We start from the raw sequence: 19,319 nt of genomic DNA on the forward strand, positions 1-19,319 counted from the left end.
AATTCTTTCTTCTTTTTTTTCAGGTAGTTCTGTTGCTGCCTTAGCCGTCCTGTGCCGTGCCTGGCGATGACCACTGAGTCACATGCAGCTGAGCGGCTGCTCTGCACTCATTCATCAGGCCTGTGTTCTCCAAGAGCTCATCAAGCAGGCAACCTAATGATGGAGCTGTTTGGTACTTGTAGAGTCCTACTCCAAGGGCATCCAAACACCTTGTGTTTGGCTTGGAAGATTTGTCCCTGCAGCACTCCTGTGAGGGGGTTGTGAAGTCCTGGGGACTCCCAGGGCAGTTCATCAGTTGAAAAATAGTTTGGATTGGGTTCTTGTATCATCTGAGGTGAACAGCCACCCTGGCGCTGGGATACAGGTATGGTTTAATCACCTGGGGTGAAAGCTGTTGGTGGGGAAGTGGTGGGGCTGTTCAGAACACCTGCTTTCATTGGAATCGTTGGGTTCTGCATTAAAGGCTTTCTTGGGAGGTTCACACATTCTCATACCTCTGACACTTGTGTGTTTTACTCATTCAGATAACCTACTTGAAGAGTGTGGCTCTCGATTTTTGGCAGATAAAGGTAAAACATGTTCCAGTGGGTGGAAGTTGGACCCTGAATCAAGGCATACGTTTTTAAGCAAAGGGAAAAAAAAAAAAAAAGTGTTAAAACAACTAGGGTGGTGCTCTCTCATCACTTCATCCCCTGGCAAGAGGAGCTGCTCGTTTGAGCTGCTGTGCTCTGGTGTGGCCTTGCCAGTGTCAGCAGGGCTCACCTGGCACCTCCTGCCCTCTGCACTGGTGGTGGTTGCTGAATGAGCCACCTCTTCCTGGTGGACACAAGTTGTGCTCGCTGTGAGACAAAGCCACCTCTGGCCTGCCTTACAGGAGGGCTGACAAAGCCACCGTAACAGCCCTAGATACCTAAGAGAAGATGGTACTAATCACTGTCATAGTGACATAGCTGCTCTTTTTATAGTTTCTGCAGAGTCTGTTTTGGGGAGACGTTTTTAAAGCTATTTGGGGAAGAACAGACAAGCTTTTGGAACATGATTCTGCATCACATCTCTTCATTTTTGCTAGGCTCTGTGTGTTTGTAGGGATCCTGAATATTGTAGAGACCGCCACCTATTCCTCACTGTCCCATAGAATGAAAACTTGAACCAATGTTTTTGTAATGAATATACAATAAATCTGTGGAAAAGCTTCTCTGCTTTGACTCTTGATTAAATTCAGGTAGTTTTGACATACACAAATGAGGCTGTTTAAAGCTAGACAAGCCTGATCGACCGGCAGTGCTGGTCTGATAGCCTGGTGTCTGAGAATTAAGCCTAAACAAGGACGTTTCAGCCCAGTGCTGGGCTGGGGTACTTCCAGCCCCAACTGGGCACCTCAGGGTTCAAGGGTACAGTGTCAGGGGTGAGAGGGCCAGTGCTGAGGGGAGAACAGGTCTGCGTGTGGAGGATGCACCCGTTGAGGTGAGTGTGGCCAAAAAGAACAAGCTAAAAACGATGCAGATTTCTCAAGAGGGGCAATCAGGCACTGCAAAAGGCCTCGGTTTGGTTTTTGTTTTTTCCCTTGATGAATGAACTAGAAGCATGGGCATTCTGTAAAAATGGCTTTTAATATTTGAGACTGCAGTGCATGCTTGGGTATTTCAGACCCCTGGCTGTGTACGGTAGGCGCTAACAGCTCACACTCGAGGGAGGTGTACTTGATTATCTTGTGTCACAGATTTCACATAGCGACAAGAATGCTTGATTGTGAGATCAGCAGCATGGCTGGAGTGTTTTCAGCCCTGTCTAGCAGTGATACGCCTTTTGCTATTTTTAATTTTCTTTGAATTTTTAGCTCTTCGGCAGACACTAGAGTTGAATTAATGATTGCTGTGTTCCCTAGGCAGGTTCCCTAGGCATCAGATGGATACTGGGGGAACCAGCGATCCAGCTGCCACTGCTGCTTGGTGACTGTCCCCTCTGGGAAGGATGGTATCCGGTTCTGACTGGAGAATTTCTGGGATGCTGATGGATCTTGTGACCGTAACGGTTTGGTGCTAAGATCCTGCCTCAGAGGACAGAAACTGCCGTAGGGGCTGGGGCCTGGGAGCTGGTTGGGGTGAGGGTTGCTTTGCTCTCTCTGGGGAGAGCACTGGTTCACAGGGAGTGTGATGGAGCAGCTGATGCTGAAAGAGGACATCTCTCGGTGCAGGGGATGTGTAGATGTGCAGCTGCAGAATGCAGGCTACGGGAGGGCAGTCCACGGGGGTATCGCAATTCCAGAATGTATCCGTAGGATGCCAGGTGTTTCCAGAGCAAAGCAGGGGTGGACGTACTGCTGGAAGTGTGAGTTGAATGTGTAAAGGTGCTGGGCAATATCTGCATTGAAAAGTGACAGTCTGCAGTTCTCATAGTCCAGCAGGATGCCAATCCTTCTTGGGGGGACAGTAATCCTGATGTCTGGTGTCATCCCACTGTGCAGGAATTCGTACTTGTGCCTGTAGGTGAGAAACAGACAAAAACCCAAGGGCACACTGGCTGCTCCCTAAGGGGAGCTCCTTGTGCTCGGGGGTGGGTTCCAGGGTATGTTCCTGCTTCACAGTCCTGTCCCTCCTGTGTGCCCTGTGTCTGCTGCCCCAGCCCCATCCGCTTTGCCGAGCAGTGGCCGTGTTTGCCGAGCGGTGGCGTGCCCTGTGCTCAGACCTGCCTGTCCAACCCGTGTGACAGCTCTTGTCTCGTATCCCAGCCTGGCTGTGGGTGGATGAGTGGTGGCCTCCAGATATGGACAAGGTCGGAGCGCAATGTGGGACTTGGCCATTTTTTTCCGTGTCTCAAGGGGCAATGTGGGTGTCCTCTAAATCGAAGGGTGCACCCTTGCCACTGAAGGGTGGCAAGTTGTCACTTCCTCCAGGAAGGGCCTGTGTGTGCTCTGTGAGGCCAGCAGGCTTGCCTCAGGGCAACACTTGCCACCCCCGCAGCCTTGCCCCCAGGTAGCTGTAGGCGCTGCCGAGGAGGGAGCTGGTGAGATGACTCAGCCCTGTCCTTCCAGGCCCTGCCACGCTGCCCACTTGCTCCCTGAGGGGCTGTGGTACTGAGCCCTCTTCCCTGCCAGAGTCAGGGAACTACTCACACCCACCGCAGCAGCAGCAGCCGGGGAGTGCAGCCCCCTGGGCAGAGGCTGCCCGCATCACTGCCCTAGGCAGCCTCCAGACTATTGGACATCGTTTTTCAGACCCCACTCCCAAATGATGTTTCTGGCAGCTTTTCCTACAAGACCTCCCTGCTCAGCCAGAGCGGTGTTGATGGGGAAGTTCCAGTCTTCATGCTTGTTTACTAGAGGGTGACATCTTTTAATTTTGATTGTGGGACTGTGAATTATTGGAGGCCAGGGAGGTGCCTTGTAGGTAAGCAGCTTTGAGGGTAGCTCACTTCTTCCCTGTGTAGTCACCATTCAAGTAGCGCTGAGGTCCTTCAACAGTTACTCAAACAGCTCTCCCTACTGTGGCACATTGCAACCAAAAATGAGACTTTTATGGGAACATGTGCCTTTCTGAGCATAAATGAGAAGATTTATTCAGCTGAAGTGAGTTATCTGGCATTTCGTAAGGGCCAGCTTCTTCACTAACCACCTCCTCCACCCACACCACTCAAACCTGAGACAATTTCCCTGCAGAAATGGGTATGACAGTGACTCAAACTGAGCGATGGCCCAGCTCCCTTTTCTCTCTGAAGTCCGTGCTCGTTGCTCCAGAAGAATGAGAACAAACCTCAATGCACCTCTTAGCTCAGCGTAGCAAGCAAATCAAATTAGCCTGCCTGCAGTGCATGGGAGAGTCATTAGCTTTAGCAGCTTTGGTCTCCCCCATTAAGCAGAGTTCCTTGCTGTGTGGGAGGTGAATCCCAGCGCTGCTGAAGACCATGACTCTGCAGTGGGCCAGCTGCTGGGGAGGAGACTGCTCCAGCCAACTGAGCTGCACCTAGAACCCCTCCCTGTGTGCCAGCGGGCTGAGGACAGGCAGATCTGGGCCCCTGCTCTGCCACCCTGACTGTTTGCTGATGAGGGGACACTCGGGTGGTGACCAGGCACCAAGGGCACCCAGCAGGACCCTGGCAACTCTGGCAGGCTTTGGGGAGCCGTTCAGACAGGCAGCAGGGAATACCCAGGGATGCTGGGGAGGTGGGGGATGACTTGTTTTCTTGCTCCTGGATGCTTCACTGGGTGCCTGAATCACACATGGGAGTCAAAGGCAATGATGGTAACATACATGTGTCTGGGGAGAGCCAGAAGGTTCAGCTACGGATCTATTACTCTCTGACTTCTGACTGGCATTTTGGTGATCTAAAACAAGGCTTTTACAGCTAACTTCTGTAGCGCAGATTTTATTCAGATTTATTCCTGGGACTGCCTATTTCAATGTGAGAATGTCATTAAGCAGTAGGATTTGGTTAAAGGTTCCAGCTTCTAACACTTGTTCACAGTGCCAACGGTGGAGTGCCACAGGTACTTGGTTAAGTGGTTGGTTTGGGTTTTGATATAAAATCTCTGGCTGCCCCTGCCAGCAGGAGCTCTCTGCTGCTCTGCAGGCAGGTGTCCATGCAGGAGGTGTTCCTGTAGGAGACCTGTAGCCTCCACAGCCCTTACCTTGATGGTGTGATGATATGTCTCATGCACCAGGATGAGTTGTTTGCCCCCAGATAACCATGTCTTGGAGTGTTTTCAAAAGCCACACCAATTCTGTACTCTGTATCTTCCTCAACTTCCACCTCCCAGTAATGCTTTCCGGGAAACGGGATCAGACTGCCCAGGATCCCAATACACCTGTGGGAGACAGACAGGAATATGTGCTTTGGTGGGGGCTCTGCAATGCTGTTTAAAATGTTTAGGTGTGTAATGTACCTGGACATTACAGATCAATAAACAAAAGCCACTTTCACTGGCTCTCTCTCACAAGAGAAACCTGCAGGTTTCTCTGTGACACCTACCCTGTTTTTACCTGTGCTTTGTATAAATGAGTCCTGGGCACTTTAAGGAACAGGGAGAGCAGCATTCTGTGCTGCCTGGGTTTTCTGGGAAAGTTAATACTTTTTACAAAAGAAGGTGGTCTGGTGAACTCCAGTATAGCACAGGAAAAGAGGCTACAGATTTTGTGTTTTCTTCCCATCAGCCCAGGGGTTTATGTGTCACTCAGCATCAGGAATGGAGCAGTGTAACAGCATGAAAGTCCTGGGGCAGTTGAAGAAGAGGAGACCTGCTTATGCTGTCTTTGGAGAGACCAGCAAGAATTGGACACGGTAGGAGAGCTTGGAATCTGCTTAGGTACCTGGGCCGTGAAAGCTTTTAGCAGTAGCCTGTGGTTTCTAGCCTTTATGATAGGAAGTGTGTAGAAGATGGCTCTTTACAAAGATGTGCAGGAGGCAGACAATGTCCCACAGAGAGACCCTTCAGCTTGATTTACAGGCAGTCTCAGAGTCAAAAACCTGGGCGCTTTGAAGATGTAAGTCTCCAAAAACACAGGTTCTGAAGCAAGAAAGATGGGCAAAATAGCCCATGTCAAATGCTTTTGAAACACCCTGAGTTTAAGAGGGCAACATGAATCCTGTAAGACTACAGCCCAGCTTTTCCTCAGGAAAAGCACAGGATGTATTAGCTGTCATTGCTGCATCGCAGGGGATAGCAGGTTTCAAAACACACCTTCAGTTTTGGATGGGGAGTGACACACAACCTGTTTGTTTCTCTGGTAGGGTCCTCTAAAGTTGTAAATTACAGAGGCAAAGGATGCTGCTGGAAGATGCCCTGGGCTCGTCTACCTCCAGGTAGTGGTGAGAAAGAGCTGCCCTCAGCATTCAGAGGGCATATGGTGTGTTATCCTGGGACAGGACAACTGTGCTCAGTGCCACTGCTGCAGCAATTGCTTACAGTGAGCGTGCACTTCATTACAAGAGCATGTAGTTGGCCTGGAAATAGCTTAAAGGCTGCCGAAATCTGGACTCCAAGAAGCTGTCCTGCTACAGCTCGAGAAGGAAAAGGAATGATGCAAAAATGGATGGGTAAGCATCTGTGAGCAAAATATTACCATAGGAATGAGAGTTGTAAAGCCACCAAGGCAAACCTGAGTCAGCCCGTGGGAGCTGCTGTGGTTAGGAAACACATTAGTCCTTTGGAGATCACACAAACTTCAGAAAGAAAAGTTCACGATGTAATTTCCTTGTAGGATGAGTGTTAGTCATTTCAGCTTGGGAGCTTTTTCTTCCCTCCTCCCCGCCCCAGTATCTTGGCATGAAAGAGGCTTCTGAGAGTTCACAGCAGCATCAAAAACTCAGCCTCGGAGTTCAGAATGAGATGAGTGCCAGCTCTGGCTGTTTATGTGAAACATAAAAGCACCCTGTGGAAGTGGGATGAAATCCCATTTAGGCTTATCATGATGACTTTAATGAAGAGAATCTTCTATCTCCTGGCTCTTTTCTACTGAGCCCTCTGGTAACGTTGCTCCATTTCCATGGAGGGATTAAGTTGTGGGCTTGTATTATTCTGTGTCTGCAGATGCCTGTCCTGGTTATATGTTGTTTCTGTGGTTCTGACTGGAAACATGCATTTTGGCAAACTAAGTCTCTCATTTCAATGGCAAAAGGTCTAATTCTCTTTTGAAAGTAAAATCTGTGGACCCAAATAGTATCAACTATATCTTTCAGTAAGAGGTAAGTATTCAGATCACTCTCCTTTCCTTAGCATTTCATTTGTCACTTAAATACCTGTTCAAATTTAGCTCAAAGTGCCCAGCATGTAAGCACATTTGTGGCTGGCTGCATCTGTAATCCTCTTTATGAACTTGCATTAAATTCCAAGTGACGCTTAAATTCCAAAGAGCAGCTAGAGAGAGAGAGATTAAACTCACAAAATCAATGAGAGCTGCTGAAAGTCCCATCAGACACTTCCTGGCATCTGTTTAAAAAAACAAACAGCCAAAGAGACCAACTGTGCTTTGAACTACACAGGCCTTTTTCAAAGGGGAGAGTCAGGTGCCCAAAGCCCCAAAGGGTTGTTTTGCCCATTCTGTAGTACTTGCTGTAGTGAACAAGTTTTACGTAAGATGAATGTTTGGTGGTTTCCATTGGGCAGAGCTGTATAAAAACAGCCCCCAAACCTCCATGTGTGAAAGCCAGACCGAGGAGGGATGGACAGGGCCTCCTGCACCTCATGTGCAAAGCTCCATAACCTCAGCAGCTTGGGGAGGAAGGGGCAGGAGAGAGGGAGCAACACCCAGCAGAGGAGCAGCTCCTCAACTCTTAGAAGCGTGCAAGTGCTGGATCGCTGTAATTAAATAGAATCTAATAATTATGCCTTTTATTTTTAAATCCAAGTAGTGCTGTATTAAGAGTATATGGGGTTTGATTTTTTATTTTCTTGTGACATTTTTCTGGGGTTTTGGGTCTCTGTAGAGAATTTAATGGGAAGAAAGTTTTGGAATTTAATAGAAGTCAGTGCACAGATCACGCAAAGGGAGGTGTTGTAGATGTGTATGTACTAGTCACCCTAGAAATTCTCAGAAAAGAGCAACAGGGCACAGGGAGCTCAGTAATGGTGCTCAGGAACAATAACCTCAGTGAAACTATGGGGCCTGGAGAAATGGAGACGGTGTTTTACTCTCCAAAAAGCTATGGGGAAAGTGTACCATTTCAAACTGAATAGTTACCTTAGAAGCCCAGCTTGAAATACCTTACAATAAATCTGATTTTCTAAAAGATGAGTAATCCGTATTTTAAAAGGATCGACGAAGATGTTTGCAGTTTTCTAAGACTGCAGACAATCATAGTCACTTATGCAAAAAACGTGTCTGCAAGTTTTACTTGGTGCCTGGCTTGAAGGTGGGGAGAGCTGCCACACCAGTAAACCTTTTTAGTGAATTTAAATTCAAGGTCGGGGTGCATCATGGGTGAAGCACCCACAAACCACATGCATTAATTGCAACTGAAATTCCTTAGTATACCTTGTAAAGCTGTTATCATAGACGGGCAGATCACACTCCGGGTTTTCCAGTTGATCACATGCAATTGTAAATCCATCATCTAGAATCGCCAGTAAAGGGTGGGCCGTGTCCTCGTTAAGGCAGAAGTAGGTGCCTGCAAGAGAGAAGAACACCTGAGGATAACTCCAGATCTTCTTATGGCACTAGGGTTTGCAGCAAGGGTGTGGTGAAATGTTGTTTGGCTCCTCAAAAAGATTAACCAGTGCTCTGGAAGGAATCTGTGGCCGACACTGAGAGGACAAGGTTGTCTGTCTGGATTTTTTCAAACAAGTGGGTGTTTTACAGCTTAACACTGTTTAGTTACAGCCTTGTGAAAAAGCAGAAAAGGGGCTTTAACCAGGATTTGAACCCAGCTGGAGCTCGAGGCTGCTGGCATTGCGGGAAGTAGCTACGCAAAGATGAGGGGTCCTCCCTGAAATGGCCTGTCCAGTTTCAAGTCATCTTCCTCAGAACTGAAGTGACCTATTTCAAATCACTGAAAGGACAAGGTGGCCTTAAAGGCCTCTCCACAGCCTCACTCTTCCACATAAACACCAGGCACAGTTTGAAGAGAAGGAACCTCTACAAAGGTGCCACGTGCAGCATCCCTCATGCCTCAGCATCTCCTCTTCAGATCAGCCCCCAGAGAGGTAAGTCAGCTAAACCAGCCCGGGATAAGAGCACTTCTGCCTGTCTCCCGTGGGAGATGTCACTGAGCAGGTCTGGTGCCCTGTGCTTTGATGAGCAGCCACCTGCGTCACAGCTGCTGTTTGTGGTTGGTGTTTGTGTACCCACCCGGGTAGGTAAGAAGCAAAGGTCATTGCCAGCCTTGGAGGTGAGCGCTTGCAGCTGACAGGGCTTGAAGGTGGGGAGAGCTGCCACACCAGTAAACCTTTTTAGTGAATTTAAATTCAAGGTCGGGGTGCATCATGGGTGAAGCACCCACAAACCACATGCATTAATTGCAACTGAAATTCCTTAGTATACCTTGTAAAGCTGTTATCATAGACGGGCAGATCACACTCCGGGTTTTCCAGTTGATCACATGCAATTGTAAATCCATCATCTAGAATCGCCAGTAAAGGGTGGGCCGTGTCCTCGTTAAGGCAGAAGTAGGTGCCTGCAAGAGAGAAGAACACCTGAGGATAACTCCAGATCTTCTTATGGCACTAGGGTTTGCAGCAAGGGTGTGGTGAAATGTTGTTTGGCTCCTCAAAAAGATTAACCAGTGCTCTGGAAGGAATCTGTGGCCGACACTGAGAGGACAAGGTTGTCTGTCTGGATTTTTTCAAACAAGTGGGTGTTTTACAGCTTAACACTGTTTAGTTACAGCCTTGTGAAAAAGCAGAAAAGGGGCTTTAACCAGGATTTGAACCCAGCTGGAGCTCGAGGCTGCTGGCATTGCGGGAAGTAGCTACGCAAAGATGAGGGGTCCTCCCTGAAATGGCCTGTCCAGTTTCAAGTCATCTTCCTCAGAACTGAAGTGACCTATTTCAAATCACTGAAAGGACAAGGTGGCCTTAAAGGCCTCTCCACAGCCTCACTCTTCCACATAAACACCAGGCACAGTTTGAAGAGAAGGAACCTCTACAAAGGTGCCACGTGCAGCATCCCTCATGCCTCAGCATCTCCTCTTCAGATCAGCCCCCAGAGAGGTAAGTCAGCTAAACCAGCCCGGGATAAGAGCACTTCTGCCTGTCTCCCGTGGGAGATGTCACTGAGCAGGTCTGGTGCCCTGTGCTTTGATGAGCAGCCACCTGCGTCACAGCTGCTGTTTGTGGTTGGTGTTTGTGTACCCACCCGGGTAGGTAAGAAGCAAAGGTCATTGCCAGCCTTGGAGGTGAGCGCTTGCAGCTGACAGATCAATTTGCACCAGCTGCTTGCATAATGTAGACTCAGAGAAGATGAATCTCTCCGTGTTAATCCCAGATGAAATCATTATAATCAAACCGCGAGTTACTTCAATGCAAATACAATACAAACAATGACAGGGCAATTACAGGCATGTGCTGCTGAAAACAAACACACGCTGTGCAAGCAGACTTGGCAGTTTCAAATACTGAGTTTGATTTAAGTAGTTGAGATACACACAAACAATGGGAACACAATGGCAGCCTCCCTCTCCAGGGATGTAAGAACGACCATTTCTGTGCTGTCACTGATGTGGAGCAGACAGGCTTCTTACTGAAACGTAGCCTTTCACAGATTAATGGGTGTGAGGTCAGCTTGCCAAATAAGCACAATTTGCAAACCTCTCGCAGAAGGTAAGGTCAGAAGAGACACAGGTATGGTGTGAATGCATCTGTGAGTGACGTGGGAGGTTTGAGACACTCCAGGAAGTTGCAGCATCATTTTAGCAGTGGTGGAAATGAAAACAGGTATCTACCTATAACTCATTAAAATGAGTTTTGATTAGATGGTTGTGAGGGGAAAGGGCTTCCAGCTTCCTTTGGGGGAGAAGGTTAATCCTTGCCCAGCGTGACACTGAGAGCAGAGATGATAATGCTGTGTCAGTTACCAAAAGCAAAGCTTCCAGCTGAAAGCTGGACAGCCTTTCCCCTCATGAATAAAGGGAACCAGCCCTCACAGCTTCCCCCGCTGAGCTGGAGACGTTCCAATAGATACAGAGGAAGATGTTGCATATCCAAATGACTCTGGAAAGTGCTGACTGGCGGTCTCAGCCATGCTTCCCAGCAGCAGCATCATTACAAGGTAATCTCTGAAGTAAACTAAAATCACACTACAACTTTCTTCATTGGTGTGTCAGTACTTGGCAAGCCGGCAACATCTGGGGGTGTTGGGTTGATATTGTCTTTTTAAATGTTTAGAAATTAGTAACTTTCAAGTATCAAATGTACTGGACAGAAATTATTTTAAATTACAGAGCTAAAGCAATGCACTTATTGTTACGAAAAGTGGGTTTTTTCATTCCTAAAAGGTCACCAGGTGTGTAATTAGATGTAAGAGAATAGGACCTGATCCAGAGGCCATTGAAACCAGCAGGAATCTCTCTGTTGAGATAATAGATGCTACAGCAGGCTGCTGGAGTTGTTCTGAGCTGTACAGTACCTGTGGTGTGTATCAGGACAGGTTCACTTCTTTCACTGGAACCTCCCAGGTTTAGGGCTCTAACGCAGATGCGATAGCTTTGTGTCGGCTGGAGGTGAATTAGGACTTCGCAGTTAGGAATCCCAACAATAGATCTACAGAAAATAAATCCATGGAAAATGATAGGGTAGAGAACAAAAGTAGGCCTTTGAGACTATTTTTCTGAACAACAAAGAAGAAATTACATGATCAGCTTCTCTTGTAACCCATCAACAACACTTTACCTTGTACAGTTGTCAGTAGTGGGGGCAAGAGATTGAGACAGACTACGCAGATTTTTACATTTGCTTCTGCCCTTTTTCCATACCCTGTATTGTAATTTTTGATTAACATTTATACAATTAATTTTACTAAGAGGAATGTTTATAAAGGGGGATTCACCAAAGGCTTATGGGTCCTTCCTTAGATTTTAACTCTGCAGGTCATGGACTCAGAGGAATAGTGACTCACTCAGTAATAACATTGCTATTTTCTTCATCTGTCAGCTTGGACAATTCAACCATGTAGGAATCAACAGGGTTAATGTCTCTGGATTCCCAGCACACCAAGGCTGCATTTTCACAGCTTCGGATCTTTTTACTCTTTATGATAGGTGGTGAAGGAGCTAAAAAGTAAGCAAAAGAACAATTCTAAGCTGTTGCTTGAAGATGTTTGCAACAAACATGCTTTGAAGTCTTAAAAAACGGAACAAAGTTGTTTACTAATACTATATAGTTAAAGAAACCTGCTTCCCCAATGGGCAACAAACAGCAGGCAGGGCGATTAACAGTACTGTTCAAAGACTTAATTTGGACTATAAAGGTCCCAAGAGAATTAATCAGAGAAGTAACATACATAGAAACTGTTTACACAACTGTTTTCTATCATTGGTTTTATCTTTGTCATAAAGGTGCATCTCTTCTCTGCTCTACGATATCAAAGACATCTGGAACAAGTGCTTGAACATCTCTGACTTGCTCAGTCTGATGTCAGGATATCACAAAACATGCTTGACTGAACTGCAGTTAAAAAGGGCACAGCAGGTGAATCCACATAATACCTACAGATCAATAAAAGGAGGGCTGCCATCCACCTGGCACAACTAGGAGACTTGAGTCTTATTGTCAGGTCTTCTACATGCTTGCATTTAAATAAATTATTTTGTCTCTGTGCTTCTGTTTCTTCAGCTAAAACAGGGACAATTGGCTTGATAGGCTCTCTAAATAGAAGTAAGACATTCCCATGTAGTCAATAGACTTACATCAGGAGAAACAAAGTGCCCAGAAAGCATTACTGGCATAAAATTCAGAGGTGACAGTGAATTTCACTATGAAGGTCACATAGTCATATGAAGAAAATATTTTTACCTGTTACATAAACTGCTCTTTCACTTGGTGGACTGATACCAGAGGCATTTAAAGCACTGACCCAAAATTCATACTGTGTATTCGGCAACAGATTAGTAATGGTGCAGTATGTTTCTTTGACTTGTAGCATATGCTCTGAAATGAAAACAAGAAAGCATTTACAGTGCCTTTACAGAGTTACCCACTCTTCCCCAAAGCTGCCTCAGGTAATGGAGTTGAGGTGCGTTGTTTTGTGTGCTGAGTCCAAGAGAGCTCCTTGTGCTCCATGCCCTTTGATTAGCTGTCAGGCCATTCTACCATGCCTTCTTCTAAGGAGGCACAAATCAGATAACACATCAGTTTCTGAAGGAGCCACATCACTCAGGAAAAAAAATCAAACACCAAAAACCAGTAACAAGGGTCACCCACCTGGCACTGATTTTTTTCTAAAAAGACCCTGCACGTTCTCACTACAGGGACGCTTTTCCAGTAAGAGGTTCTGCAAGAATATTATTAGCAAAGGCAGTTTTGTCACCAGGCTGGGACATTTTAGGATAGTTCTGTGGTTCTTTTTGGGGGGGGTGATGGGGAGTTATTGCCTATTATTAGCACTGATATAAACTGTAAAATGACTGGAGGGTTTCAGTGGGCATGCTGATATTATGATGATCTACTCTCTAAAAATACTGTGCTTTGTGGTGAATGCAGTGTGTGTATGTCTCACACAGCACCTGCCCTCCAGGAAAGGAAATGCTACTGTTGAGACCCAACTCCATCCACTGTCCCCTTCCCACTCCTGCTATCCCAGCTGCTGCCCCATCCTGTCTTTGCTCCTGCAACAGGTCCTGCTGCAGCCAGCAGCATGGCAGACCTGGCAGGGGAAGAGTGACAAAGCCAGAAGCAGGAACTGTGGTGGTGGACATGACAGTTCGGGTGACAGAGAGAGCGCACAGAAAGTGCTCGGGTTGCCACAGCAAGTCCAGAGGCACTTTAGAACTGGCTGGTTTTGTCAGTGGAAGGCTGAGGTGTCCCCTTGGGTCCAGGCCTCCTCACCTGCTTGTTCATCACTGCGCCTCTCGTTGCTCACTGGTTTGTAGCACAGCTGGTAGCACTGGACAGTATCATCTGAGAAGAGTCCCCAGCAAACTCTCAGTGAAGTGCCAGTTGCTGCATTGGGAGCCTGGGGATTGATCACAGGGGCACAAGGAGCTGCAGAGGGGAAAACAGGTCAGTTTTTGAGGGTATAAGCATGATACCTTGTTCACAGGCAGACTCTGTCCTCTCACAAAGGTGTTTGCACAAAGCCTAGGCATTGAATAGCATCATGTTTCTCCTATAGGGAGAAGAGTTAGGAGCTGACCCTCTAAACAGTTGCACCTAAAAATCAGGTCACTGGGGTATGAAGCCTTGCTTCAAGTCAAAATCAAAACAAATACATACATAAGCCTCAGCCTAACCCTTGTCTGTACACTTGACCTCCCCTGCCCCTGAGGCTGCTGTTCCCCCCGAGCCAGTGCAGCCCTGCAGGAGCAGCATCTGGCAGGTACTGCACTGTGTGGACCAGCCCGGGACTGCAGAGCCTCTGGGGGAAAGATGAGGGAAAAACTGGCCAACACGGGGTCAGCAGCACAAGCAAACAAGTAGAAAATGCTGGTTTACTTTAAGGAAACACAATGTATAGGCATAAAAAAAATGCATATTGTTCTTTCTGACCATTTGTGGTGTGCCAGAAAAGATTTTAAATCTTTCATATTTTTATTTTCTTAATTATTAGAAATTTGTGTGGGTTTTGCTCTGTTTCCTACAGATAATAAGAAAAATATTTTCTAAATAGCAGAGGAACTAGCCACTGAAATCTGGTTATCAAGAGAAGCGGTGCGCGTTGTTTAAAGCAGTCTGGTGTCCCTCTCTGCTTTGTTCACACAAGGTAAGACAAGTTATCACCAAAGCCTGAACCCGCAACAGAAGGGGGGATTCTTTGTGAGTCTTCTAGGAAACCATGCAGCAGAAGCAGGGAAGACCAAACTTTGCAGTTCTGGTAATTTTATATGGAAAACAAATGAAAAAACCTGCCCCCAAAATAACTTCCAGTATCTCTGTATAGATAGGCAACCAAAAAATTCTAGAGGGAAAACTAGGAAGAAAATAATTCTGCCTTTGCAGTTCTTCTTTAAAAAAACTAATGGACTTCTGTCTAATACATGTCCTTAATTAAATGTAAATAGGGCTGAAATAATGATCAAATAGGAAGAGTACCTGGAATAGTATTAATGGAGTTCATTAGTTGTTCAACTTCAGAGAAATCTATGACCCGCTCTTCAAACTCTGGCAGTGTTGAAAGCTCTAAATCCACTTCTTTCTTTAAGAATTCTTCTAGCCTGTAATTGTAGGAAAAAAATCTAATTGGAAGTACCATAGCGTTGGAGATACCTTTCTATGATACCTATTGGCAAGAGGAAAAGAACAGCAAACTCTAAGATAACCGCTACTTCCTTAAAGTAATGTTTTCATAGTGGAACAAAGCTCAGCCTCCCCATGCTGATTTCTTTCAACTGCTCCAAGATCTTTCAGTATGTTTTGAGCTCCCATAGCTTGACTTTCTACCCCTCTATACTAATGCATATATAAGCCTGTTACTGATCTATTTGGGGAGCTCAGTTTTAGGTAGATTTGTATCCAGGGCATTTCTTTCAAGATCTTTAACAATCCTGTTTTCCAGTCACTGAAATTAGTTCCTTATGACTAAGCTGAAAACAGTGATTTATTCATGCTCTAACTCTCCCTTTGGGTTTTTTAAAATTGGCTCAAAACTGGTTTTTAGCATTAAACTTATTAGAGCAACTTTTTCTGCTGCAGCTTGAACCAGAAATAGTAAAGATTTCAATAGCTCTAGTAGCTCAGATAACATTTATGTGCCTGAACAGTGTCCCGAACATGCAAATGTCTCCAGTAACAAGCGCAATTAGCAGGAAGGAATATGGCACAAAATCCCAGACTGTGATACTACCTGTCTACCATGGTTACTGCTGCCTGTAGAAAAAAAAGAGAGAGAGAGTGTTAAAGACAGAATAATACACTTCTTCCAGTAAGCCAGATACATCATGCTGTTGGCTTGTCTTACATGAATTGTCCCAAACGCAGCCCTTAGAGTGAGCTAATTGGCTCTCACCCAGCCCTAAGAACAAAGTCATGCCTAACTGTCCATTCAAATGGACAGATCTTGGCTGAATTTACACTAAGATAATGTGCAATATCAGAGAGTGACCCCTGTCTACCCATCTAGACTCTAGACGGTATCCTTCCTCAAGTGTCCAAAGTGCCAACAGATCCTTCACAAACAAAAAGAAACAACAGCAGGGGAAAATAACTTACTGAAATGATCAGTAACATCTGAGCAGTGCATGTTACTGGAAGACAGACACACCGTCCCTGGAGAAACCTAAGCAGCTGAGAGCTCATGACCAAGTGCTAATTCACTTCTTGGTGAATAATGGTTCCTAGGGGTGATGTAAAACTGTTTAAGAGCTAAGGAGAAAATAAGGTTATTCCAGAGATGCAGATAAACAGGAAAAGTCAGCTCATGTGAAGAACAGGCAGGCTGGAGTGACACAGCAAGCTGATCCATTGGAGCAGACTGGAGGTGTTAGGGGATTTGTTTACTGTCCGGTTCAGAAGTTACTGTGGCTGTGCTATAGAAATGCTCCCACCCACCTGAGTCACAGGACACTCAGACTACAGCAATCGCTCATCGGCAGTGAAAATTCTCATTTTATTTCCAATTATTTTTCTACTTGCTAAAGAAAAATAACTTCTCGACACCTCCTCAACAGTGGGATTCATCCATCACTTTGCAGGAGCTCCTGATGTATTTAGTGTGGAGCCTCCTGTTCAGCTGAACTTTCCAACAAAATGAGCAAGAAAAAGAAACATCTTCCAAAGTGGTTGCATCAGCCTGCCTGCTGTGAGCCCAGAATAGAGTGAGAGAGCTGAGCCTGCATGAGGCAATGAACACTAAGTGCTTCCAGAGTTTCCTGAGATAAGCTTTTTAGGGAGATACCTTCCCTCTGAACCCCAATGAGACTCATAAATCAATGAGCATTCAAGTTACAAACTTCTGCTGCTGCTTCTGCATTTTGGCCCCATCAAGTTGCCCCACTAAGTCAATGTCACCATGCCAAGCACCTGGAGCAGTGACAGCACCATGGACCGAGCACCCAAAATGCTCTCTAGAAATAGAGCCACTTGGACTTCCCAGCTGGGGACTACTTGCAAGCAGCAAAGACCATTTAGAAGGGGCCTTGCCAGTTAAAGCTCTTTACCTTCATAAAAGTGGCTTTGTCATTTTCCAGGTAAAGCTCCTGGGTTGCGTCTGTCAGCTCCTTGCAGGTGTCGAGATGTTCCCCGCAACTGACCAGCTGCCCATATAAAGCTTCCAGCTTCTGCCTCTTCTCTTCCCCCAGTGCTTCCAACTGTTCTTCATACTTCTGAGCAAGTACTTGCACTGCATCATTGTAATGCACCTCGAAGTTCTCCTCCTGCCTCCCAAAGTTTTCCTGCAAGGCATTTGGTGGTTTGTTCTTTACTGTCAGGCCTGATCCATAGCTCAGTCAGAGAAAAATCTTACTCAGGTCCGCCTAAAATTCTCCTTGCCAGAGAGGCAATGCCAGTACATAGAAGCTGTAATTTGAGTAATTTGCATTTTTTAGGGCTTTATTCTAATCATTCACCCCCCGCTGAGGCAAAAGAGAGTGTTGGATTTGGTTCCAGGCATAATAAAATCATCAGAAATTATCACAAAAACAATGATGCAAGGCAACTGTCTCCGACCTAAGCCCAGGGAGCACAACTAGAGATGTATCCTAGCCATAATCTCACCAAGTGTTTCCACCAACACAGTCAAGCACATCCTTCCATGACAGAAACCATGGCAACCCAGTGGGATCCATGGATTTGCGCTAGGGGAGCTGAGCAGCTAATGCTGGTATCCTCACTCGCTGCTGGAGAAAGCATTAGGAAGGAGGATTTAAGGACCCTGAAAGGCTTTATTGCCAGCAGCTGCCCACTGCTCAGGCACCAACACCCTCCTGTGCCACACGTAGCAGAGAAAAGCCAGTCTGTGCCTTGAGTTACTGCTTCAGTTTGAAGCTCTAACGCTAGTTAGATCACAGGTCCTCGGCCATCTAAAACTAAGATAACTTGAGCGGGGGTCACTTTATTTCTGCATGCAAGTGTCTGTTCAAATGCTTAATGTGGTTTTACTAGCCCACTTAAAACACTAATTAGGATGAATTTTCCCAAGTACTTTAGTCTAGGTAAACCCCAAGATAACTCTGTGCTCAGTTACCATAATTACCTCATTAACAACTGAACACTATGACTGTGAAAACTGTTGTAACCCCAGTACCACAAAGTTAGCCCAAGAAAAAATGCCTTACCTCTACAGTGATGAAGATTTCTTCCAAGTGACTGGCAAAGTTTTCCATCTGAGCAATCTGCTCTTCCAACTTGCACATATTTTTATGGATCTCCTCCTACCAAAACACCCAGTGTGATTCTTAGTATCTCTGAACACTGTTTTTGAGGCGCTGCAGTGCACTGGTATTACTCTTACCTTTTCACTTTCCACAGCACTGGGGAGCTGAGACACCTCGTGATCCTTGTGCTCACCAAACAGTTTGTCAAAAGCTCGGATTGGGATCTTGCAGGTAGAGCAAAAAACATCTGCCCCTTCTTCCTCTTCACTGGCAGCCTGACTGCCCCACTCATCCAATATGCTGCCACTGCTAAGCCCCTCTCTGGACCATGTGTGGCTCTCAGCCTCATCCTCGGCTCTGCCTTTGCTCTGATCTTCATCTTGAGAAGCTTCACCAGGAAGTCCCCGTTGCTTTGTGCTTTGACTTTGATCTTTCACTGGAGAGCTGCTTTTTGATGCATTATATATGGAGACTTGTGATCCTGCTTTTTCTGTGCGAGCACGTGGCCGTCTGCTCTCAGCCATTTCCAGATGTCCTCCAAGAAGCTCAAGCTCTTTTTCTCTGTCTTCATCAAGTCCATACATCTTAGCCAACTCTGCAACCTCCTTTTCCAAGTCATATCCAGCTTCTTGTGAGCGCTGAACTTTTTCGCTACTCAATGTAGATTCTCTTCTGGTATCCCCCAGAGATCTGTCTCCTTGACCAGATGGCTCTTCAGGAAAGATATCAAACCTCTCCTTTGATCCATAAAGATCCATGTGATAAAATATCAAGCCTCCGGTCTCAGTCTCACTAAGCTCTGGGACTGGTGGGGAAGCTGAACGACCATGAGACTGGTCCCTAGTTTCATTGTCTCTTGCGCTGCCAGATCTGGATGACATTGGTATCCTCAGTGAGGCTTTGGAGATGACAAGACTGAAACCTGTAAATTATAAGAAAGATCCTTAGCTACATACTTAGATAGCACGCATGAGTTTTTCTTGCTTAAAAATACATAGATGGAACAGATTTGGCTGAGGACAGCTCAAGTCCTGGAGGTAGGCAGGGGAAAGACCAAAGCAGGGAGTGAAGTGAATTGAAGCCATGAGAAGCTTGTTTTTTCTGGCCTCCATGCAAAGCACAGCAGAGAGCTGTCTCTGGTGTGCATCCTATGTTTTCTGAGTGGCTCCATCTGTGGCCCTGATGTCTGATTTCCAAACCATGGAGTAGTCCTGTCCTCAGCTGAACACTGACTGTGCTTCGGGCGCACTTAGTGCTGTTCTGTGCAATTGGAGATGGCCTGGTTTGAAGTCTGCTCACCCTTCAGCTGCTGTCAAGCGCTCTTTCTGAACTGTCCTGTCAGTCAGACACACTGTAGGATGCCCTCACTTGTGACCACTGATTCCATGTAACACACTCGTAAATGCTCTGAAAAATCCTGTTCTGGA

General features: G+C 46.2%; 1 protein-coding gene across 1 annotated transcript; it reads right to left on the reverse strand.

The window, feature by feature from the left end:
• Window positions 1-1,591: 1,591 nt before the first annotated feature.
• On the reverse strand, window positions 1,592-18,814 carry FSD2 (fibronectin type III and SPRY domain containing 2). Its single transcript, XM_014944424.1, has 12 exons — window positions 18,030-18,814; window positions 17,854-17,949; window positions 16,738-16,971; window positions 15,426-15,448; window positions 14,675-14,796; window positions 13,472-13,627; window positions 12,440-12,574; window positions 11,544-11,697; window positions 11,055-11,188; window positions 8,973-9,105; window positions 4,625-4,801; window positions 1,592-2,480 (listed from the first exon to the last, which is right to left on the reverse strand). The coding sequence occupies exons 1-12, from the start codon at window positions 18,771-18,773 to the stop codon at window positions 2,228-2,230; spliced, it is 2,361 nt and encodes a 786-aa protein (XP_014799910.1). The 5' UTR covers window positions 18,774-18,814; the 3' UTR covers window positions 1,592-2,227.
• Between the last annotated feature and the right edge of the window lie 505 nt (window positions 18,815-19,319).

This window comes from Calidris pugnax, unplaced genomic scaffold (genome assembly GCF_001431845.1).
Source record: "Calidris pugnax isolate Ruff unplaced genomic scaffold, ASM143184v1 scaffold70, whole genome shotgun sequence".
Lineage (NCBI taxonomy): Eukaryota > Metazoa > Chordata > Aves > Charadriiformes > Scolopacidae > Calidris > Calidris pugnax.

Bases quoted from the DNA above. Each gene is read 5' to 3' on its own strand.
- FSD2 (XM_014944424.1), bottom strand. From the start codon at position 18,773: ATGTCATCCAGATCTGGCAGCGCAAGAGACAATGAAACTAGGGACCAG. The intron at 14,797-15,425 runs GTAGTATCACAG...CTACAATTACAG, and splicing joins GCAGTAACCATGGTAGACAG to GCTAGAAGAATTCTTAAAGA. The intron at 9,106-11,054 runs GTACTGTACAGC...TCTCTCTTGCAG, and splicing joins TGTCCTGATACACACCACAG to GCACCTACTTCTGCCTTAAC.